The sequence below is a fragment of the Labrus bergylta genome, chromosome 4 (assembly GCF_963930695.1).
Source record: "Labrus bergylta chromosome 4, fLabBer1.1, whole genome shotgun sequence".
Taxonomy (NCBI): domain Eukaryota; kingdom Metazoa; phylum Chordata; class Actinopteri; order Labriformes; family Labridae; genus Labrus; species Labrus bergylta.
Window position 1 is genome coordinate 25,837,402 of NC_089198.1, and position 24,702 is coordinate 25,862,103.

The 24,702-nt window shown below is 39.8% G+C and overlaps 1 protein-coding gene across 3 annotated transcripts; it reads left to right on the plus strand.

Moving 5' to 3' along the window:
• Positions 1–101: 101 nt before the first annotated feature.
• Positions 102–24,538, plus strand: lpin2 (lipin 2). Of its 3 annotated transcripts, none has more exons than XM_020635211.3 (20): positions 102–337; positions 5,876–6,076; positions 9,092–9,187; positions 9,760–10,115; positions 10,208–10,315; positions 10,422–10,548; positions 11,223–11,565; positions 11,667–11,766; positions 11,948–12,135; positions 12,607–12,700; positions 12,809–12,878; positions 12,982–13,074; positions 13,193–13,275; positions 13,645–13,792; positions 14,209–14,357; positions 15,514–15,600; positions 16,087–16,239; positions 18,183–18,297; positions 19,049–19,152; positions 21,287–24,538. In XM_020635211.3, the coding sequence occupies exons 2-20, from the start codon at positions 5,885–5,887 to the stop codon at positions 21,429–21,431; spliced, it is 2,751 nt and encodes a 916-aa protein (XP_020490867.1). In that variant the 5' UTR covers positions 102–337; positions 5,876–5,884; the 3' UTR covers positions 21,432–24,538. The 3 variants fall into 3 exon arrangements, with proteins under 3 accessions (XP_020490867.1, XP_020490864.2, XP_020490866.2); XM_020635208.3 differs by lacking the exon at positions 102–337 and adding an exon at positions 3,606–3,813; XM_020635210.3 differs by lacking the exon at positions 102–337 and adding an exon at positions 3,608–3,813 and having other exon boundaries at positions 9,763–10,115.
• Positions 24,539–24,702: the final 164 nt, after the last annotated feature.

Consider the following 24,702-nt stretch of genomic DNA (forward strand, 5'->3'; position numbering starts at 1 on the left):
CAATACAGTCACTAAATAACATCCAATATGACTTGCTCAGGTCAAAGTCTTGCTAAATGTAATGAGGGTGTTCCACTTTATTGTGTAATTTTTAACCCTGTACTCGCCTGAGCTGTCACACACACACACACACACACACACACACACACACACACACACACACACACCCCGGCTGTGTGAGTGAACCACCACAGCGCGGCTCTCTGTCCCGTCAGCCGCGGTGGTCCAGACCCGGACACGTCAGGAGGCTTCAGGTGGGACTTCATCGGGCACAGAGATGGGGACTTACTGAAGACACCGTACACTCCTTCATCTGCAGCATCCCGCTAAAGCAGAGGTAAATAAACAATCAGCGATAACTTCATCCCCTTGTTTCTTGATATCCAGTCACCGACCTGAGATGATTCTCTTGATTCTCCCGTCTGCTAATGTTAGCTAGCTTGTGAGCTGGCTAGCACACATTGGGTACGCTAGAATAGATTTACCCCAGATATATAACTACAAATGAGGACACCGGGTTAATCACAGTTGCACCTCAAAGTGACCTATTTTCGTTGAAGACTAGCGCTGGTTACCGTTTCACCAATTACTGTAAGCTAACGGTAAACGGAGGATAACATTAAAGCTAGCTGCGGGGTAAACAGCTAGCTGAGCCCCGTGTCCATTCATTTATTACACTCGCTCATGTTTTTTTTTACCGAACAGATAATGTCTTGAATATGATATGAACTTACAGCGAACACAACACAGACATACTAAAAATGATTTTGGTTTCTGTTTGTTCATTTCCGCAGTTTTCGTTCAGGTAACATTAGAGTGCTTCTGTACTAGTTGTGTTTTTATGACGCGACGTGTCAGCTTGAACACCTGGAATTAGATGTTTTGGCACCATAAAATAGTGTCTAAACAGCATAAAATAGTGTCTAAACAGCATAAAATAGTGCTTAAACAGCAAAAAGTAGTGCCAAAACACCATAAAGCAGTGCCTAAACACCATAAAGTAGTGGCTAAACAACATAAAATAGTGCCTTAACAGTATAAAATAGTGTCTAAACAGCATAAAATAGTGCTTAAACAGCAAAAAGTATTGCCTAAACACCATAAAGTAGTGCCTAAACAGCATAAAGTAGTGCCTAAACAGCATAAAATATTACCTAAACAACATAAAATAGTGTCTAAACAGCATAAAATAGTGCTTAAACAGCAAAAAGTAGTGCCAAAACACCATAAAATAGTACCTAAACAGCTGTGGTCCGGTGTATGTTGTTATCAGCTGTCACTAAAGTATTAGATGGCTTGTAAGCAATGCTGACAGTTCACCAAACAAAATCACCTGCCAGTGGGTGCTGTGTGAAAACACGACTAACTTGGTAGGGTACAGGTCACCTTTTATACTCAAATTACTTATAATTAGCTGCTTTATGATACCTTTAGGAGTATATTTTAACTAACTTCGAGGTGTTCTAGCCAAGACTAATTCAGTTTGTTCAATTTCCTCTTCATACTCTTTTGGTTAATGCTGAACTAGGGCTGGGCGATATGGACCAAAACTCATATCTCGATATTGTTTAGCTGAATGGCGATACTCATTAACAGTGGAAAAATAAACTACCTGTTTGTGAATTTAAAAAGTAATATTATAAAATAAAAATGTTCCTTAAATACAATAAAGAGGGAGAGAGAGGAGGAGCAGGGTTAAGAGGGACAGACAGTCAGTCATCATCAGTGAGATGAGAAAAAGGTGAACTGGCATCTCTGTAATGTTATTTTAACGCAACATAAACTATATCGATACTAACAATATTGTCTTACCCTATATCTTGTTTGAAAATACATCGATATATCTTAAAAACTCAATATATTTCCTAGCCCTATGCTGAACCTGTTTTGAAAAGGTGTTCCAAGGGAATTTGCAGGGGAAGTTTTAAGAGCTCTTGTTTAGTATTGTGACTTACAGGCGAAATGTTGAAACACTTGAACCTCTAACACTACACTGTTATTGCACCATAAAAGATTGCTAACTGACTGAGTCTCTGTTTGAAGTTTGAAAGTAAAGCAAATAATCTCTGTAAGAAAGATAGTCGTGAAAGCCATCTGGTTTAGTTTTTCTGCTCTGGCTGAGGGAGCTTACATTTTGAAGCCAATGAAAACTCCAATGATGTTGGACTTTTCTTTCTCAAAGGTTGTAGCTTCATCCCTTAGTTGCACAATTAGTGTAAAAAAAAAAGGTCATAATAGAGAGTTTAAATGTTGATTTAGTGTTTGAATTTAAAAGCTGTTTTTCTCTTGCACTGCAATAGAATGTAAAAAGGAAAGCCAAGACTGTCTGTCCGGGGTTGTTGTAGTCTTGGTTTGTGTTGCATGCATAATAAGTAGGCTCAATTTGGTGCAATTTGGTGCTCCATGGTGATACCCAATACCTGAGAGAGTGTAACATGAAGCTTGTGGTCTGGTTGCCCAGCTCAGTCACACGACTGATTCTTTTGTCACTCTCGTCAAAACAAATGAGCCCTGGATCATTCCCGATGAAGACTATTATTATGTAGTAAGGCTAACTAGGACTCCTAATGTAGAAAGTACGGCTACTTTTATGCTTTGATTCTTCTGTATGTATTTGCTAAATAACTTTTGATTGCTATTTGTGACTCAGTACACACAGTAAAGGGGCTGTTTTTATAAATGGAAAGTTTTACTCTATTTATGCATGACAAACAAACATTCAAACACAGAACAGATCACTGCAGAGGGGGAGGGTGAACAAACAGCCTTGCACTCAGTTGGCCTCTCTGTTTTGTTTGATACTGTTTACAAAAGCGTTAGCAGATGGGACTCTCGGGATGAGGGTTTTTTTGGAAGAGTCTTGTGTATTTTATTTATATTAAGCATTTCATTGAGAAGCTAAACCAGGCATGAGAATATTGGAGGTCCGAAAAACGAGAAACTCCTGATGACAAAAACATGTTCATCATCAGTGTCATGAGTATGCCTACTCCTTCTGTCTTGAATGTGCTATGATTGGATCTAGCAGTTGAGTTAATATTTAATAGTGGAAGAGATAATATCTTCAGGTATTTACAGAATTTACACTTGTTTACTTTTGGGATCACATGTCAGGCTTAATGAGCAACTGAAGATCAACATGTTGATGTCCATCGTAGTGAATATCGCATGGATTTGCTCCTGTAGCCAATCAATGTCATCGTTCCCCCCCTCGGCTCCTCCTTTTGATTAGCGATGCACAATAACAAGCACACGCAGCAACGGCCGTACATGTGACTGACTGCAAAGACATCACGCTGCAGTGTACTGCTTGTTTTTTTCCCTGAGCTTGTGCTCTTATCAGGGAGAAAACGTTGCATAGCAGTTCACTGAAATTAGCTGTCACTTATCAGCAATGCACCGCCACTTTAAAGAGGTCATCCTATTGGCTGAATCAACACTGTCCTGTCAGCTGACTGAATGAACACATCAAGCCCCAGAGGAAGGATGACCAAGTTTATGATAGTGTTGCACAATCGCCACTAGTGTCAGATAGTGGTGTGCTAATATTTACCCCTGTTTTCCAAAGTGATTAGGTGGGCCATAATTGATATAGGATTCAAGATGGCAGGGAAGTTCTGTCTTCATAACCTGAGAGAGGTCAAACTTGGTCCCAGTGGAGTACCCTGATGTAGGTGAAGTAAGAGCTGGTGCTCTATAAACGCCATGAAGAGACAGAGATCATGGGAGGACAAAGATCTCCTGGGAAACAACACAGAGGACAACACCGACAACAGTGATGAGTTCTCGTCTCTGAGATTGTCTTGGTCCCTGGTGAGTCAGCTCTGACAGGTCTCTGTCTCTGGCAATCCCATTCTGGGCATGATGCTGGAAGGCCTAACTACACTATGATTCATCCGCCCGTATTGTTTGGTTTGGAAGTTAGCTTGGCTTTGTGGTATACTTTTGTAGCAAAGCTCAGTGGTTTGGCACCTGACCACACTGAATCGGCTGGATTTTATGAGTCTTGGGGTGGCATTCAGAACCCTTTTTAGGTGTAAGTTTGACTGTTAAAAAAGAGGATGGCAGATTGATGTCATGTTTTGTGTTTTAGATTTTTGAATATATTCCTCTAGTCATTCAACCTAAATACTAAGCCTGTTAAAGTTGTTCTTTCCGATATGGCAGTTCTTTGTGTGTACTTCTACTTCTGACTGAGTTGATAATGAATGAAGGTGGCAGCAGGTAAAACATGTTGTCACACGTGACTGAGTTCAAGATAACAGAATACTGGCACCTTTCCAGATGTCTCCTATGTAAGGGCAAGTTTTGTTTTTAATGTGTTCTTTTTGCTCGCTCCAATTTTCTTTATGCATTTAACTTCTAGTCTATCTGAACAATCCGGTTGTGCACTGGATTACTCTGATCTTGAAAAATGTCTGTTCCTGCTCTAGCTGCACCCTGGATGAGTAGCACAGCTGTGCACAGTCCACCCATTGGTCCTCAACTTAATTAGCTATAATATAGCATTTCAGTTGTTACAGTAAGTTTAGAAGTTCTGCCTAACAAGCATTTGTACCAAAGCAAAGGGAACTTTGGTTCAGATAGTAGTTTCATTTAGAGTTCCAGTAAAGGTAAACAAACTCTAACCTCAGGCCCAAGTTGTATTTCCCATCCCCCTTTTCTAGAAATGCCTGTGAAGTTCCTAGAAAGAACCTGAGTTTCCTGTTGTTGATAGAAGGTGTTGCAATAAGTCATCTGCTCCCCTTTACAACCATTTGAACTGTCTACTCAAAATGATGGATGTATTTAATGATAGTCTACCGTCTGTGTGGTTGGAAATGTGAGTTATCCTGGGTAGCCTGTATATGTACTGTGTATGTTTAATTGCTACCTGCTCACTAGCTTACTGTCTGGAGACACATATGATCCCAGAGTTTCTCATATTCCATGATGCCAGCCTTTCACAAATGCCCTTATTCTCCACCCTGTAAGAGCTCACCCCCTGCTGCTCTCATGGCTAGAATCTGGACAAAAGGTCAGTGTGAGATAGGAGCATTTCAGGTTACACAAATGCAATGAAGTCAGCAGGGGAATGTGTTTACAAGCCCCACTTAACTAGACCCAGACCTGAACAAACCAAAAATTATGTTTGCTGAGTTAAATACACTCTATATCACAGTGTGCAAATGACTGGAAATGATCCAGTCAGTGAAGGAGCCAGAGGAGGGCTTGAAAGTTTGTTTGATTATGTTTAATAAGCCTAGATCTGCCTCTGGGTTTTCTCTCTGATTGACTTCCTTTTTATTGCTTTTAAAATAATTAACAGACTTACAAGCAAGTGACAAACATAATGTGCCCACATTGTACCCAAGCCTGAATAGTCTTAGACACAGAAGTCTTGGTTTCAGTTCTTTTTTCGCTGATTACTGCAGAGTTATGACTGTAAACAGGAAGTCAGCTGCTTCCATAGCAGAAGTGCAGTGGGAACTCAGTGTGAGGTTGTCTCTTGTCATTGTTTGAGCCCAGTCTTCAGCCCCTCCTCTCTGATGTTGCTCATGTGGGACAGCGGCCAGTGACGGGGTAACAGTGGAGCTCTGGCTGTCGGTATGCGGGTCAGGAGATAACAGACACCGCAGATCAAGCAGGCTGAGAGGGCGGTGAGAGACGAAAACATAACTCAAATGAGACAGCGCGACAGTCACGAAGAAGATTCTTAGAAAGGAGGGACAACAGTTGATAGACTGAGAGGGTGCAAGGGAAATTAAGTGGGAAACTATCAGATTCTACGCTCTGTGTTGGCCAAACTGATCTCCTCTTCTGGACTCTAGACATGACGCACTCATCCTGGCTTTGCCTTGACTTAGCTAATATTTAGTTCTTTCTCCCCCTCCAGGCGGACACCATGAACTACGTGGGCCAGCTGGCAGGTCAGGTGCTGGTAACTGTCAAAGAACTCTATAAGGGCATCAATCAGGCCACATTGTCGGGCTGCATCGATGTTGTGGTCGTCCGCCAGAGAGATGGCACCTACCAGTGCTCACCATTCCATGTGCGCTTTGGCAAGCTGGGCGTACTGCGCTCCAAAGAGAAAGTGGTAATTACCTTCTTCTTTTATCATTGTTATTATTGTGTTTTCTCTTGCTGATATGTCCCAGTAGTTATTATTTCACATATTTGGACATTATTTCAAACCTTTCAAAATTTCTCATCACAGCAGGAAAATGTTTCTGAAGCCATTTTTGGAGAATATGTTTATGCAAGGTTCTAATGTTTCCTTTTAAAAAAGCAGGCCCTATCCCTCAGAAAGTATTTTCCAGATTTGGACAGTCTTCAAGACCACTCAAACATAAATACGTACACTAAATGTGGCTAATACTGCATGCATGTTTATTTTCCAGAGAGAAACCAAGGTGTAGGGTACATCCACAGAAAAACTTTCACAGGTGCTCGATCAGAAGGCAAGAAAAGGTTCAGCACACTATATTAAAAGCCCCCAGAAACTTTTATTGCAAAAGCAACGTTTCAATCTCACAGGTCTTCTTCGGGCATTGTCGAGTCAACATCACAAAGCAAGACAAGTAACATTATAGGCGCAAACGAATTCATCACACGTGATTGTGTTCTGCATGATTGTCATGAGAGTCAACCCTCTCTCAAGTCAGATCAGTCGGAGGCAGAGCTGGACACTGTCTGTTACTCTGTATGGGGGGACAAAGCATGCCTCCATGTAAAGTACAACATCAACAGCTTTGAGCTGATAGAGCTAGATATACACACATCATGAGTTGCTACTGTGCAGCTTTTAAAAACAACAGAACACTGTATGTGTGCACATAATGTGCTTTATTGACATTTCCATGAACCTGCAGTTATGGTGGCCTACCTTTCTAAGAAATTGGGATATGGATTTCAGATAAATATTGACCAAAGTGAGAGACAGAGTGACAGGTCCCTTTACATCCTTATATTATTAGCTTGTGTTTAATAACACTGGGAAGTTAAAAGTTGAATCAACTAAAAACATCTATGTGAGTCTTTGTGTCCATTACCTCAAATTATGTTCAAAGATCCAATGTTTACCCTACCTCCCACCACCTCAATAAAAGGTACAAAAATATATATTTATATACTTTATGTGCCCCCCCTGTCAGGGAGCTGGGACCCCCCCCCCCCCCCCCCCCCCCCAAAAAAAAGCAAAAGTTAGCAGTAGAGTGACCTATTGTGATGTTTTGAAGTAGGGACTTTTATAGGTGGGATGCTCATGGCGTTTCTGCTTGATTAATAGTAGCTGTTACTATGATATAATAACAATAAAGCTATATTTAGCGCTCACTTCTGACTTCAGAAGATTCACTGATAGTTCTAGTAGTAACAGTACTAGTAAAGTATACTGTAGTAGAATAGAAGGGTCTAAATGTAATACCAAATATTATAGGTTTTAAAAAGTGTATCTAGTTCAAGATTTAAAACAAGCTGCTTCAGAATCAGGGAACATAGCCTTTCTTGTTAGTGAACTTCAGGTTACTTGAGTTTATAAGCTTACATAAAAATTCTGAAAATGACTGGGCGTTCTGTTTGCAATTAATGGCTATTATTAGACAGCCATTATAATTGAATGTGTTTTTCCAGCACAAGCTCTATCACTGATGTCCAGAACTTCTATTCTTAGCACATTATTGCCGTGCCCTGACGTGAAAGAAAGCGTATTTTCTTGCTTTTGGAGTGGAGTGGGTGATGATTTGCGGGGGATTGACACTCTCTCTACACCCACTCAGAATGCTGATGGGGCTCAGAGGGAGTACTGAATGAGTGGTTCCTATGGCAACAGCTCTACAACTTGAATGTGTGGGAGGGGGAAGGAAGTGAAGAAGGCTTCAACGAGGGCTGTTGTGTAACAAACAGTTATGCATAATGTGTCCCTGAGTTACTTATCAGATCATCAAGGGCTTCTGCTGAATTTATTTTTCACATGTTTTTTGGACCAAATACTTAAATACTTGCTCCTGTCATGCAGATATTCACAAAAAATCAGAATGGAAACTGTAGATGCCTGCCAAGTACTAATTAAATGTTGGCTTTGGATAGTGTGGCTGTCACAGAACACTAGTATCTTAAGTTGGCTATCAATCATGTTTTTAAAGAACTCTCTGATTCTAAACACATTTGAGATAAAGACATTACATAGCCTTACATGAAAAATTAATTTATTCTACTTAAAAATGTATTTGTTTTTGTTGTTATTTTGTTTTGTGTTAGTTTGTTTTTGGTTATAAGAAGGGAAAAAGCTTCTAAAGGTGCATTGTCTCTGATGATAACAGTCAGAAACAAGCCAATGCTGTGCCTTTTATTCTGAGTTTCTGCAGACGACCATGCCACGAGTAATTCCAGTTAACCAGCATTGTGTTGTCACATCAATAACTGAGTCATTCAAGTGAATGTAACTTACCACTGACTGTGAAAGGTTGAAGAGGGCCCTCACTTATTCTGCCTCATTATTAATTGGGCATTGAAATTCCCAGACATCACTCACCACCACACATAAACTCCCCTTCAGCAACCCAGAGGGCATGACAGAGAAACTTGAGGCTGCTGAGAAAACCACACAAAGCGAAATACGAAAGATCACAAGAGTATGTAAAAAAACAAATGCATGATGTTGGTGGCTGTAAGTAAAGAAGTAATTTTTTAGATCGAGAAGAGAAGTTGTGAATAAAATTGCTCCTCTTTTTTAGTCTCTGCCAGTCGTGACCTGGTTTCTGCTTTTGTGGTGTCAAGTTTCTGAATGGTTGCAGATCCACTGGGGGTTTTCTTGGCAATCTTGAATGGCCCTGTTCAATTGGCAGGCTCCATCGAATGCAAGCCCAGAGGACTAATTCTTATTAAGATTTCAAAAGCTTCAGGAGAAAGATGGGGGTGTAAGCCGCTCGTGGCCTCCTGCTGTATATGGCCTGAAAATGTGTAGGATGAATAATAAAAATAAAATGTTTAAAATCCTTTAAAGGGCAAATAACAGCAGATAGATACACAATATGTGTTTAATCACAATCAAGACGTTCTTCACAGTTACAGTGCCCTAACATTGCTTGTATGTTCTGTCAAATTCTTCCAGATCGACATTGAAGTGAATGGAGAGCCGGTAGAATTGCACATGAAGCTTGGTGACAATGGAGAAGCCTTTTTTGTTCAGGAAACTGAACAGCTGAACGTAAGCATCCAATTGACTACACATAGATTAATATAGCACAACATTTCCTTTTCAAATAAAATGGTAAAGCAATACAGTTCTAAATCAATGACACAAACTTTTATCTAGATTTTATTTTGTTAAGCATAGTTGCTGAAGTCACTGGAGATACCGAATAGATGCAAGTAGTCTTTATTCCAAATCCAAAGAGGCATCTTTTTCATGGTTTTATAATTTTTTTTTTTACTTGTGAAGCAGACTCAACGTATTTTAGATTGTGATTGTTTAGTTTCCATCCTTTGATTAACCTGTAATTTAATGAATTTGAGGAATGTCATACACACAGGGACAATAAAACCAGATTTTGTTTTTAGACATACTCCACCAGAAAGACAGATGTTCACAATGTCTAGACCCAACAAAATTGTAACAGTTCATTTGAACTTGTTGTACAGTGTAGTGCAATGTACTCATTGTGACAGCTCAGAGAGACAAAAGCTCTGTTCTTCTGTACATGAGTCATCAGCTTAACTATGCTGCTCTCGTTTAAACATATCTTTAGTCTTCAGTTCTTGCATTTTCCCTTGATTCAGCAGATTGTCCCTGCCCACCTCGCCACCTCTCCAATCCCCACCGAGAGTCATCTGTTCTGGATCTCGGAGGTTGAGCAAAAAGAGCTGGAGGATGACACAGCTGACCAAGAGGACCCGCCCGATCCTCCTACCCCGAGCACCATGGCAACGAAGAAGAAGAAGAGGCGGAGGAAGAAGCACAAGGGGGATCCCCGAAGAGAAGAGCTGACCCCTCCAATGTCAGTCACTACTGGTAATGCTAATGCTGCTAACATACCTGCTGCTATGACTGCTGCTATGTCCAGCGCGGGACAAAATGAAGAGATCTTTGAGATGGACATGAGCTCAGACGAGGAAGTTGCAGCACGTATTTCAAGGTATGTTCAGGGTCTGTAATGCAGCGTCAAATATCTGATTAAAAGATCTATTTGAATATCTGATTAATATATCTGTCTCACCCTGGATTTAGATCACCATCAGTGTCCACCATGCGCGATATTGACCCAAAATTACCTGCAGCCAGACACAACGTTGATGGTTATCCCCTGTCAGATGGGGACTGGCCGGCAGATGACAGGTATGTATTCACATGAGCACATAGTCATAAAAAAAAGGGTGTTGCTGAAACATGTTAAGAGACTTTAACTTTGTATTGTTTTGCATTTATTTGTCCGTCCCTTTAGTCATGGCTTGTCTCAGGCTTTTTCCCCAAAGAGTGACTCTGAACTGATGGTCAGACCCTCAGTGAGTATGCTCAGAGCTGAGTCCCACATGCAGTGGACTTGGGGAGAGTTTCCAGAAACAGCCAGGGTAAGCACTTCTCCCTTCTTACACTCTAAAGAACATCATTAACAGAACTGAAGAACATCATTAACAGAACCATAGACTGTAGAATGGACTGAGCAAAAAGGCCCTTTGGAGTGAAGCCATAGTAGAGCTCCCCCTTCTGACTGGCTGCCAAATAGGTCATACCCCCACTAACAGATGGAACATGGGTCAAACTGTAAAATCAAAATGCATGTCAGATACATTTTTCTCGAACCTTGTATTGCCATGACTGTTATTATCACACCCTTTTAGTTTCATCTTTTATCAGAGAAGTTTCTTAAGTCATTTGATGATGATAAAAACAGTATAAATGCCATGATGGACGGCTGTGTTGAAGAATATGTGCACCAGATACGCAGAGTACAGCAGAAATGGCCAGAGACAAAAGTCATTGAACTTTGTTAACCATAGGTGTCTGCTTTAAAATGACACTAGAATCTGTTCTGCTGTGGACTTTCCCACCGCAGCTCTCCCAGCCGAGCACTACTGCTCAGACTCTAGTTGCTAATTCACAATATGTCAGCGACTGTCACAGCAGTGTTCTGGCTTCATCTGGTTCAATGAAAGGAGGCTGAGGGATGCTGTTCACTAGATTCTACAGTGTATGGTCAGAAAAGTAAGTAATGTTTGGTATAACCTGTATTTTTAATATGCAGGTCCCCAAAAAAGAGAAACCAGAACTACTAAAGACGGTGACCATCACCCCATCAGACACCACCCATTTCCGAGTTATCCTTAGCTCTGAAGCCATGGAGAACGAGACTGAGACTGAGACTGAAAAAGAAGACGCTGCCTCCTCCTCAGTGTGTACCATTGTCAAGCCCAAGCCCCGCACCCCTATCACCACTGTAACATCTGATAGTCTCCTCACACCCATCTGCACAATTACCTCTGTGAGTCCCATAACCCCTGCAGAGCCCCTGGATGTCCTGCCATCAAATGTGGCAACCTCCACTCCTTCCAACAGCCAACAGAGCGATTCTCCCTCAAAGAAGAAAGGTATGTTTGTGTGGTTGTCACTTTTTTTTTTAGCCATCTCCTGCTTAGCAGTAGATTTGATCGTATATTAACTGAGAAGTAATTTATTTTTTTGAATCAAGGTGTCCCAAAAAGGAGCCAGCATCAGGGACCTGAGGATATCTACTTAGATGACCTGAATGTACTTGAACCTGATGTTGCTGCGCGATATTTTCCCAAGAGGTTAGATGACAAAAGAGGAACCTAATTAAGTTTGCTGCTTGACCTGTTTGAGTTAAAAATGGAAAGCTAAATGTGCTCTATTTAAAAACTAACAAATAGAAAATGTATTGTCCTCTAAAATGACTCTTGTGCTTTTAGGACAAGTATCATGGCATGGTTTTTTTCTCTGTTGTTTCTGCAGTGAGGCTGAGGCGGCGACTAAGCACTGGATGGACTCAGAGATCCACTCTGGCTCACAGTCTCCACAGTCGGTGGGCAGTGCAGCAGCTGACAGTGGGACAGAGTGTCTTTCTGATTCAGCGAGTGACCTTCCTGACGTCACTCTCTCTCTGTGTGGAGGCCTCACAGAAAATGCTGAAATATCCAAAGGTACAACAGAATGGCACTTACCAGAGTGCTTTATGTGCAATTAAACCTCAGCCAGTTAAAATATAAACATTGTGTAACTACAGAGTTCTACTTATGATAGCCACATCTAAAAGCATAAAACAAGGTGATTAAGACTTTATTCTGTTTTTTTTAAATCACCTTGGTATGTTTTACTGTAACATTGCTTGCTAACTTTTTCCTTTAAGATCACGTGTCTCTTTTTGAAGTATTGAATCCACACACTACTTTCTTTCTTGTGTCTTAACCACCAATTTAGCTTTTCATTGAATTTGTTTAAACATATACATGCATCAACATGTATTTTTATATATTCTCTTGTGTCTGGCTGAGGATTAAAAAAAAATGTTCCCAGACTTTCTTGTGTGGCTTTAGGTGAGATGTTATGGCTCACTACCACTGACCTGTTCATCTGATGTCTTTAATTAATGCTCCTCTCTCTTCTGTTTGCAGAAAGGTTCATGGAGCATATCATCACCTATCAAGAGTTTGCTGAGAATCCTGCGATTATAGATAACCCCAACCTGGTTGTAAAGATAGGAAATAGGTTAGTAAGCATTTTTTTATGTCATGAGTGAAATGAACAACAGATTATTATGTCATATATATTATTATTATGTTATATATGTCTGATGACTAATGTCTTTGTCCTCAGATATTATAATTGGACACTAGCTGCACCCTTAATTCTAAGTCTACAAGCATTTCAGAAGAATTTACCAAAGGTAACTACTAGTTTTTTGTTCTATATATTTACAATATTGAAGCATTGTTGTAGATTGGCAGGTAGATAGTTGGTAACTGCGGTTGTCTGAATGTTTTTACCAGGCAACAGAGGAGGCCTGGGTGAAGGAGAAGATGCCAAAGAAGTCAGGTCGCTGGTGGTTCTGGCGAAAAAGGGCAGATAGTACAATCAAGCAGGTTTGCACATTTTAAATTTAAAGTACACTGCAATCAATCTCCTTAAGTTAGACTCGCACCTGTATGTTACTGTGCAGGATTTTGTTTTTAATCTAAAAATACAACTTTCTTCTTCAAGTCGGAGACCAAGCTTGAAACCAAGGAGGAGTCTCATCTGGAGGAGGAAGGACCCTCCATGTCTCAGGAGAAACTGCCCATGCCGTAAGTAATATGAAGGGTTCATTCATTACTCAGTAACGGTGAGAAAGTTCAATGACACATCGAACTCTGGTATGAAATTGTAAAAGATTCACAGCTCCATAAACCTTTTGTTTATTTTTGATAACTCTCCTTTTCATCAAAAACAAGGCTGTTTATGGCTGTGTTACAGGGCAGATCATGAGGAACGAGTACGTTGAGTAAATTGTGAAGTAGTGAATTTAATGTAGTAAATGTCTTCAACAGTTAAGAAGCCCCACAAATATATAAAATAGGAAAACAACAAAACCCTGCAAAATGCTTTTACATTATGCAGACACTTTTTTTCACTGCATTTTGTGAAAAAGATGATTTGTTTATGCTTCCTTGTAGGCCTAAAGCAGGAGACACGTCCAGTGATGAAGAGGGGAAGGAGGTGAGTGCTGCTTCCTGTCAGGACAGACTGCAGCCGGTGGAAGTTCAGCACCACACAAGCCCACACGCTTACAGGAAGTCACTGCGCCTCTCCTCTGATCAGATAGTAAGTGCTTTCTTACACAGATGCTTTCCTTCCTCAAAATGATCTTCTTCCTTCAAAGTATTTAATTATTTTGCCTTGTAATATTTAAAACATCAATATTTTTTATTTTTTATTTTTGTATACAACAGTTTAATTTAAAATAAAGGATAGACATGACCTCAAAGTGCAGAGTATAGTGAGATGAATGCATTACTGGGTTTATTTTGTAGTGTATAGCTCCCTCTGCTGGCCAGATATGTACTGCATAACACCTGCTCCGGTTATGGTCTGTAGGGGGCTCCAAAGACCTGCACATTCTACAAACTGTGGTAAATAAATCCTACTGCAGAGTATTGCCTCTGCCGTGGGAACCAATGTGTACTGAATGAGATAGCCTCTGCCTCCAGATGCCTTCACTGTCCTTCTTGTGTTACCAGGCTAGTCTGAAACTGAAGGAGGGACCCAATGATGTGACGTTTAGCATTACCACTCAATACCAAGGAACATGCCGCTGTGAGGGCACCATCTACCTGTGGAACTGGGACGACAAAGTCATTATCTCTGATATTGACGGCACCATTACCAAGTACGAATGCACAAGCAGTTCCACAGCCGCTCTGAGCAGAGTAGTGACGCTTCACTTCTTCTTTTCTGCTTTTTGCTTTGAATATAAATTAACACATAAATACTGAAGAGGCAAACTAGCTCATGTCAGACTAGCTTGTAGTTATTTTATCTGAACTGATTTTGGCAACACTGAACTGCACAGTAAATTATCGAACTAATGATAGAACACTTTAAAATGTCCATCATTTAAGGCATGTATTTAATGAGATAACAAAAAGTATCTTATGCCCTCTGTGTGGCAGCCTATTTCTCTTTTTGTATGATATACTTGACATTTACTGGCAATTCAAATTATGCAAAAGGTCCTGTGTAACAAGAGACGCACAGCAGTCTGAGTTCATGACCTGTAAGCTTCCAATTATCAAAAAAGGAAAGTCATGACCAGTGCCTTTAGTAGTTACAGATCTTCTTTATTGAACATTTAAAGTCAAAGGAAACACAGTAAGGAAGATGAATTTGTTTTTATAGATCACTTCATTTGCCTATTAACTTGTTTTGAACAGTTTTCTTTGATATGTCAATTGCAGTGGACAATCTCAAGTCCCTCTAGAATACCAGATATTCACTCTATAATCCAGTTGTATTCACGTTAAGCTGTTTAATTATATAAAAGCTGGCTTCATCTCCTCTGACGCAAACCCGATGCCGCGTGGTGTTCCTGACGCCCACACTTAGGTTCATAGGTGCTCAACATCAAACAGGTTCAGATTGACTGCAGCTTATTATCCCTGTGACCCTTTAGGTCAACCTGTGGCTTGTGGCTTTCATTGAGTAACAGGGTAAAGAGCACGGGGACTGTAATGAGCCCATTTACATTTCTGTCTGAAAGTACATGCAGCTATTGGCTTGGGTTGAGACAGTGCCTCCCATATGGGCTAGTGATCCTCATTAGTGGAAAGCAGTCTATAATGTTCTCTTTTTATGATGAAATGCTAAAGTGGTGATGATGCTTTATGTGATCTTCTTTCACGCCCTTTACTATTGATCTACTATGTATTCCCCGACTATTACTAAACATCTGTTACGTTTGTAGAGTCTGTGTCGCAGTGATGTCCACAACAGATGTCTGTGTCTTTATGTCGCTAATGTTTGTATGTGTTTGTGTAATGTTTCAGGTCAGATGTGTTTGGACAAATCCTGCCACAGTTGGGGAAGGACTGGACCCACCAGGGCATTGCCAAGCTCTACCACTCAGTAGCTGAGTAAGTGCACAACAACACTGATTAATCACAGAGGAAGGATGAATGGCCGGTCAGTGGTTAGGTCTGTCTGGTTTGATTCCCAATCGTCTCCCTGTGGAGTTGATATTTCCTCCCGGTGTTTGCGTGGGGGGCTCTGAGGTGGATGACTCAGGAAGTTTAATCAAGACCGAATTATTGTAAAAGCACCGCTTAAGCCCATGTCAGTGTTTGGCCACTTTTCTTAATGTTATTCCTTTTGTGAGTTTGAAAACTTGAATCTCAGCCTGTCTTATTCATACAGAGAATATATAGTTTGATACACATGGGAGGAAGTAAAAACAATTAGTAGTTGAAATAGATAATAATCTTTCCTATGTCAATTTTTCATGAGAGCAACAGATATAATTGACATAATTCAAGTGCTATTCGTGGTAGCTGCTAGTGATTGCCATAATATGAACCTGTATTGGAACATCTGCTAATGAGCGCTGCTCTCCACATTTGCAGGAATGGCTACAAGTTCCTGTACTGCTCAGCGCGTGCTATTGGCATGGCGGACATGACAAGAGGTTACCTGCAGTGGGTCAATGATGAAGGCACTATTCTACCCCGGGGACCTCTCATGCTGTCTCCCAGCAGCCTTTTCTCTGCCTTCCACAGGTACAAGAATTTATTATAATATCTAGAGGCAAAGAGGCACAGTAAATAGTTTCAGTGTCATGAAGCCAAAAGCTCTTCTCTTAAAGTCCATATCATGCACAATATATTTCGATTTCAAACCATCCCTTCTTTGTTTGTCTTTCAACTCTTGATTCTTTTGCCTGCAGACTTGCTTTCACATTAAATGTTCACAAGTTTTACGGTCAGAATCCTTTCAAAGCCATGTCCTTATAATCAACTTTTCTAATGGTGAGGTATTGAAGTATTGAATTACAGCTTGCCATCTGATCCTAGAAATAGAAATAAGCATTTTTAGAATTCTAAAAAGCAATGTTTTAAAAATATATATTTTTAAGCTATTTTTTGTGGAAAAAGTACCATAATTGTTCTTAATACGGAACCGTATGAAACCGATAAATACAGTTTATTGCATTTTATTTATTTGAAAACCGTTAATATCAGTGTAAACGTCAAGTTAATTAAAAGGCAACAACACATACGTGTTGACACAGGCAGTTGTAGTTGCTTTACATCATCATCAAGTGTTTGTACCTTCTTTATGGCTTAGACACTGTAGAAACACAGAGCGCACAAAGGGCAGTCTTATGCCGTTTCGAGCCATTCTCAATTCACTGTATTTAAAATGGCCAAAGCTTTAATTTTGTACCAATATAAAATATCAGCACAGACTGTTCAGTAGAATGTGAGAAACTGCTCTTCTGTATTTCAAACCTCATACATCATGGATTTTTGTGCAACCTTTTCATCTGCACCATTGTTGTGTCACTATAGGAGCCTGCAGGATGTGGATCTTTATCCGTACAGGATTGAATCAATACAGGGCCCCTGTCATATGGGACTTTTTCTTATCAGGTTATTTGTTTGTGTTAAGTTTTTAACTCAAATCCCTCTGTCCAGGGTTGCCAGGTTCGCTTATGAAAAGCGACTTGTTTATTGTCGTGGTTTTTTGGACTTGTTTCTAAAGTGTAGTTTTCTTTTTTGAGCTTGCCTTGTCCCTAAATGAACCCCTCCTGTTTTTCTCCCAGCTCTCTCTGATAAAGCTAAACACGATAATTGGTCCTGTTGCAGGATCTGTGTCCAACCTCGTTCCCCCGTTTACCCCCACCACTCCCCTTCCCCCTATCAATGCCCAGGACTAAGTGGGCAAAATACAGGAAAATAAAGAATGGAAGAAAAGGAGTGCTTTATAATAATGGATCCAACCTTAACTGGGAGACCAGTCAAATGCACTGGGTTACAGTAAAATCTGCTTTATTGTAGTTTCTGAGAAGCAGTTTGTAAAGTCTGAACTATCCTAGGAGAATTTTTTCAACACATTAAATAACCTCAAACGTTCAACATCTTGATTTTAGTCTGCATGGAAAAAGGAAAATGTAAAATTACAAGTTACGGTAGGCTATTGCTGATGGTTGCTTATGCAATGCAGTCATAACTTCATACATATACTGTGATCAAGTGGCCTCTTTCTTACACACTGTGGTAGGTAAGGTCGCTGCATGTTTTGAGCTTTTATTTATTTGAGCTTGTTTCCATAGACCTGGTTGCTTATTTCTCTGGTTGCCTATGTCTTGCTGTTCAGCATCGTAGAGAAATATATATGATACAATATTGTGCAATAGCTTTGCTACCTACTGCATTGTCTCCTCTAAACAGTTTTGTTTTCCTTTTATAATGTGACTGTAAAGTATCTTTGCATATTTTGAAAAGCGCTTTCTAATGTTACATATTTAATTATTTTAAACCAAAGGTCTATCATGCCTTAACTACAAACATAGTACATTACAAAGTTTTATCCAAATAGAAGAAAGCAGCTTGGGTTTAAAGTAAACATGTGTTCAGTAAAGTGAACTGTAATTAGAGCTGACCCATGGTAAGGACATGTATATGTTTGTCTCACTAATCAAACTGTCTGTTTGCTTCAGGGAGGTCATTGAGAAGAAACCAGAGATCTTCAAGATTGAATGCCTTACAGATATAAAGAACCTGTTCCAGCATAACAAGCAGCCATTCCACGCCGCCTTTGGGAATCGAACTAATGTGAGTTAATGGATGTTTAAAGATGTCAGACTCACGGACATTAGCGCTCTCACTGTTACATGTCAGTGAGCCGTGTTTTCCAAAAGTCGATGCAGTGATGATGTATTGCAAGATCAACATGACAGTTTGGCTATCAATTAGCAGACACAAACATATGAAATCAGTACTGGGCTGAACCTGAGCTGAGGTCACTGGCGGAGAAGAACGTTCCCATGTGACATTATCTGTGCAAGGGAGCTCAAGCCGGGCACAGCATCTCATCTTCAGCTGCGTAAACACCAACACCTAGATGAAGCACGGGGGCCAGCCATCCAACCTCAGCCTGTCCCTAATGCTCGCCAAAGAAAAGAAAACAAGAAAAGAAACACACACAGACATACACAGTCTCCAGCTTGTCCACCAAATCATTCAGTCTGGAAATATTGCCATTATGAGCACTAGGATGACACAAACAGGAAATGTGTGGTTAATGTTGTGGACATGCTTATGTCAGTGTGTACCGCTGTGTATAATTTATGAGTGCTACTTTCTGAAAGATCGTCTAATGGCTCAAAGGCCTAGTTGCTAATTGTTCATCATTAAATGAGTTTAATTGAGATACTTTAATTACCCAGACATTACCAGCCTGAGATATGCATGACACTTAAATGTCTGGAAACATAAACTTCAATGTGACAATGAAAGAGGCATGTATTTCAGTATAATTCTTTAGTTGATATTCACACCACACATTTATTTTGTCACTACGCAGGATGTGTTCGCCTACAAGGAGGTGGGAGTTCCAGTGTGTCGGATCTTCACTGTCAACCCCAAGGGAGAGCTGATCCAGGAGCAGACCAAGGGAAACAAGTCCTCGTAAGTACAAGGGAGGGTCCTGGTGACTCATTTTGCCTTGGAATCACATATTCACAAACGATTGTATAGTCATTATTTGACAACTCCCAGAGTGAGCCCACTTTTCAGTTTGTTTGAAAATGACTACACAACAAAACAAGCTAACGCAAAATAGAGCAAATCGACTTTGTAATGAAGACATGGGGTGTCTCTCCATTCATAAGAAAACAAACACAGAAGGAGACATGTACAGGTGTTTACAAGTTCAGTAAACCAGTTTAAAGGATGGGCACTAAGGGGAGATGTACTGTAGGGTTTCATTTTAACATTTTATCCATAGTTCCTGAAATGTGTTTTACAGAAGCCTCAAAGAAAATGTGATTTCTTACATTATATAACTGCCATGAATAACATCGTACCAATCTTCTGTTGATGGAGTAACTGGCTTGAGTCATTTATTACTTACTGCCTTCCTGTTAGCAAAGGCCAGTATCCCAATTAAGTATTTGGTTTTGTTATTTGTAGGCGATTTTTGAACAGGTGTAATTTAGTATTTAATAAGACTCTTCCAGCCGGATGATCTCCTTGAGGTCGACTCAAGCTCGTTATCTTCCAAAGTATTTTTCCCAAGCTTCGAGATGTTTATATTAGTTTCCTTTCCTCATTTTTGTTTTATAGAGGTGGTGGTTTCTATGTTCACCCTCTGAGATTATTGTTTTTATTTTTTTTATTTCTATAGGCACTTTTGGCCAAAATGTAGGTAAAGATCTTATGATCCTGATCCAGCACACTTACTGGACAGTAACTTCCACAGTCAAGTTCATCCTTACCCCTCTTTTGGTATCGTGAGAGATCACCGCCTCTCGACAGAAGGGGGGAATTATTCCAGTCAGGAGCACGTGGTTATATGTGGTCTTGATTGTAGGGATCAGTAGCTCTTTCATTTCTTTATACCACTGCTGCCTTATTGGGTTTTAAGTGTGATATTGCTTTTTTAATTTCTTCAAATTTCACTAAGCAGGAGCTTATGTCAATCTCCTCTCACTCTAGGGAGATTTATTAGATCACAAAGGGCTTTCATTTCTGTTTCATCTATTTTTGGCTGTGTATATACGTTTTGTAGAAACTTTTAAATGACCCATGTATGTCTTTCTATTAGCAGTGAATGGAGTTTGTTTCAGGGTTATTTGTTTTATAAATTGTTTTTTGCTAGTTGCTTTTTCATTTTGTAAGCCAGTAGCTTCCCTGATTTGTCCTCCTGCCTCGTAATGTCTTTGTCAAAGAAAGATTCCAAGAAAGAGCTGCTTTCTTTTCGTTTAATTTGAGTAGATTTCATTCATCTTTTTCTTGTCTAATACCATGTAATTATTTGATTAAATGTTGTTTTGTGTGCAATGTTCAGGTTTTTCAAATTAGTTTGTAAGTGACCCACTTTGTTTAAACTTTTTTTCAGATAAAAAAAGTAACCTATCATTTTCCCTCTCAGAACAGCTTTAAATAAAATAGAAAATGACAAACTGTCAAAGGAAACAGAGAACATTGGGGGGTGTGACCTGATCCAAACAGAGCATCCAACAGTATTCAGAGTTGCTGTTGGATCTCACATATAGCTGTAGGAGGATCTCAATCATTTGGTGTTTTTGTACAATAGCAGTTTAGGCTGAGGGTGGTTTTTAGAGCGGCCCCTTTAACTTTAAAGAGCAGCAGGAAACTCGGCACTAATCATCATCAAAGTTCATCCAAACTCTGCAGTCTATGCACATTTTTGGAGCTATTTTTGCGGCTTTCAGCTCGTTGTTTTGGTTTCACAGCCCTTCATGTTTGTTTTGGTTCTTTCATATCATTCTTATCAACCTTGTTTAAGCAGCGGCAAGCATAAAATCTAAACAACTCTGTACACTACCTGTCCACTTTCTCAGGTGGAGAACAAAACAGAGCTAAAAGAAGAGTAATTACTTTATATAGTAAGATATGAAAGTGCTCTGTATAGCTTGTTTTGCTGCCCTCAATCAGCCAAAATCCATCAAACTGCATTTTATTTCTATGTTTTCCTTCTTTTTTTTTGCCATTTGACTAAAATAATTGGGGTTATTTTAAGATCTGTCCATATCACTCACTACTCTTTTGACCTTGGTTTTTTTTTCTCCCTCCACAGTTACGGCAGGCTGAGCGAGCTGGTGGAACACGTGTTCCCTCTGTTGAGTAAAGAGCAGAACGAAGCCTTTCTCATGCCAGAGTACAGCTCATTCTGTTACTGGAGACAGCCAATACCAGTCATCAACCCTGATGATCTCCTCTGATCCAGCTCATATGGATACCCAGGTATTCATATCGCTGCAATTGGACTGTGCACTTGAATGCATCTTTGGGAACTACATGAACTCCCCTCTCTAGTTCTCAGACACATACATGTACAAAAGTCTATAATGACTTTGACACAGTAACAGGGTTATGACTATAAACACAAAACAGCCTCTAAACTGTAATAACTTATTAGAGACGAGTGGTAGTGATCTCTAGAGTCGTAAATCCTGGTGAATAATCTCTCAAAATGTTCATCCTTGGACGACCTTAACACCAAATAAATAATCACCATTCCTCATGCCCGTGAAGGCATCGAAACCCAGTGAGCACTCTTTAGCCCCCTTCACAGAACAGGGATTTAGATCGGAGACTTTACTTTCTATCTCTCTGTACCTTCTAGCCAACAGGGTGGTCTGTATTTGCCATTAGGGAAGTGACTGAAGCCCCATACTAGGTATGAGCCTCGAGCACTAGAGACGGAGCTGCAGCAGGGAGATACATTATTTTCTTTAATTTTGTTTTTCAACTCTTATAATTGCCCTGAAGAATTGCAATTTAAATTTTAAAGCTAAATACAAACACTGTTAATTAAAACGGGACAGGCAAAATGAACACTGACAGACGATGACACCACAGTGTTTGTTCCAGCATTATTTAGCAGTGGCTGCAATGTTTGCCTAGATGGAGGAGATCCATGGTTCATTTGGAGGCTTTTTTTTCTGTTCTAAAGCATCAAGTTAAAATGGTAATGTAGACTGCTAAAATGCTACACTCCTCCCTACATTGAAATGTACAGAAACGCCTACAGTACCTACAGAAACATGCTGTAGAACAGGTGGGAATACTGCCGAAGGTGTTAAGTTTTTGTTTCTGACTGTCCACTCTGGACCGACGGTGCTCATTAGCTGCTGTCGGCAGAACAGAATTCAGATCATCACTTTTTCCCCTCGGAGAGTTTTTGATGTTCGTACTGAATGAGTCATGTTCAGTATTGTTAATATTTAAGGTCATACCAGGGATAAACTTTTGCCAACAAGTATGTGAAGATCCACACTTCTGATGTGACTCAAAAACAAAATGAAGCCGCTTCATGGTATGTTGTCTTACTGTTATTTTAGTATGTTTGTTCTGTTATACAAGCTCTGGCGAATCAAGTATGTTTTGTTAACAATGCAGTCATTATTTATGATAATTGATATGTTTAAGTTATTTGATTTCTATCGTGATGCCTTTGCTCGTCTGAAAAACTAATTTATCACCGATGCAATGTTAAAATACTTCAAATTGGTATTTATGTGACTGGACGAAGCACTTAACCGTAACTAATAGGCCTTGTACGATCTTTTTTTTTTTCAAATCTTGTATCCCATTTTCACAACGACCTGTATTCATTTGTTTTGCAGTGAATCTTTCAACATGTAAGGTACACTCACATTCCTTAGGACGGCATAGCAAAGTCTCAGCTTGAGGATTAAAAGACTTGTGTAAATGTAAATTATGTTGCTTGAGTTGAACAGTTGAAAGAAGCAGATTTGAACAGATAACAATGAAGGATGTTAGCTTGCGAGGACTTCTTTAATGGGACTTTTTGAGTGATTTAACTGTGTGTTAAACGTGTGTGTGCATAATCGCTGAGTGCTGCTGTTTGGGGTGACAGCATCACTCAACCTTTGCTTACGTTCCCTCAGTGGCTTTATCGAGACTTTTTCCAACGCACTTTTGTTCAAGCTGCACCCAGAGACACAGCTCAGAGCGCCTCTCACCCACATGCACTTCACCAAAGGTCTTCATAGATTACAGACCTAAGTATGCAATTAAAGCAGGATGGAGGGTTCTCGATTTACCTCTTTGTTGTGCGAGTGTCACCTCGGAGAGAAATACTTTGAATTATGTTGATAAAAGCAATTATTGAAAGTGGGTTTGTACTTGTAGTTTGCAAGGAAAAATTTGAGGATTAAAAACAAAATTATGTTTGTATTGGGTGCTAACAGAGTTAACCCTTAGCCTCTGTGTGTATATGAGTTTTTGTGTGTGTGTGTGTGTGTGTGTGTGTGTGTGTGTGTGTGTGAGAGAGTGTGTGTGTGTGTGTGTGTGTGTGTGTGTGTGTGTGTGTGTGTGTGTGTGTGTTTGTGTGTGTGTGTGTGCGAGAGAGAGAGAGAGAGAGAGAGAGAGATAAAAGACTGATCCCAAGCCTCTGATGAAAGGAGGAAGAGCCAAATAGGTTTTGTTTGGGGATAAACAGGAAATACTTGACTGTAAACAGAAAGCTTTTTGAAGCGCTTCAGTGGCATTATTTGTGTGTGTTATAGGAAGAGACTTGAGGGCAGATGTGCCACTCCACTGACATGGATCATACCTCGTGCACATGTGTAACAGCAGCATGCTTATTTATGCTTGTGAGGATTAAAAAAAACAACAGAAAAGAGTATGAGCAGGACTTACACGGACAAAAACAGTTCATGACTAAAAAGCACAATTTACAACAGCGGCTAGTTCTGGATTAGTCTCTATTAATCGTCTTTTTCTTTTTTTTTTTACACTCTGTAGTCCAGATGTTTCCATGATTGTTAAGATGTGTGTTCTGCTTTGATTGGTTTGCTTGTTCTCTATACAGTTTGGTGAAGTCAAATAGATATATCTTATGATTTAACAAAAAGGAATTCCATTCTTTCTATGAAAGTAAAATCATCTCGTGTGGAAGACTCACACTTCATCCCCTTTGACCCCCGGGATACATGGTATGTAATATTGTTTGTTCTCACTCGACCGCTGTGGAAAATGATCCAGTATAAAACGCTGATCATCACTCTTCTTCTGTTTCCGATGCCTTTCGTTTTATTATTTCTTATAAAGTGTATGATCTTTTGTGGAACTCTGTGTGTGTTGTTTCTTTCTGTTTGGAGGCAGTGCTTGCTATTTGATTGTGTCTGACCAACAGAAATACCTTAAGTGTATGCTGTGTTTGATTTGTATAGAAATGTGGTTTAAAAGTATGTTTAAAAGAACAAAATACATTGTAAGAAGAAGAAAATATTGGCCCTCAATGAAGCTGACAAAGTGTGGCTTGTGGTCATATTTGTATTAAATAAAGTTTCTAACTGAATACGTTTGTGTGTGTTTTTCTTGTCTCCAGTCAGAGTCAAAAAGTTCAAGCGTAACCACAGGCTTGACGTTTACCCTGTTGCTGATATTTTTTTTTAGAGCAACAATACATGAAGGAGGTTATTGTAGTTTAAATCCAAAAATCCTGTTTGTTTTACTGAATAA

Coding starts and splice junctions, on each gene's coding strand:
- lpin2 (XM_020635208.3), top strand. CDS start 3,706: ATGAAGAGACAGAGATCATGGGAGGACAAAGATCTCCTGGGAAACAAC. Junction 10,549..11,222: donor AGTTTCCAGAAACAGCCAGG/GTAAGCACTTCT, acceptor TTTAATATGCAG/GTCCCCAAAAAAGAGAAACC. Junction 16,240..18,182: donor CTTTTCTCTGCCTTCCACAG/GTACAAGAATTT, acceptor TGTTTGCTTCAG/GGAGGTCATTGAGAAGAAAC.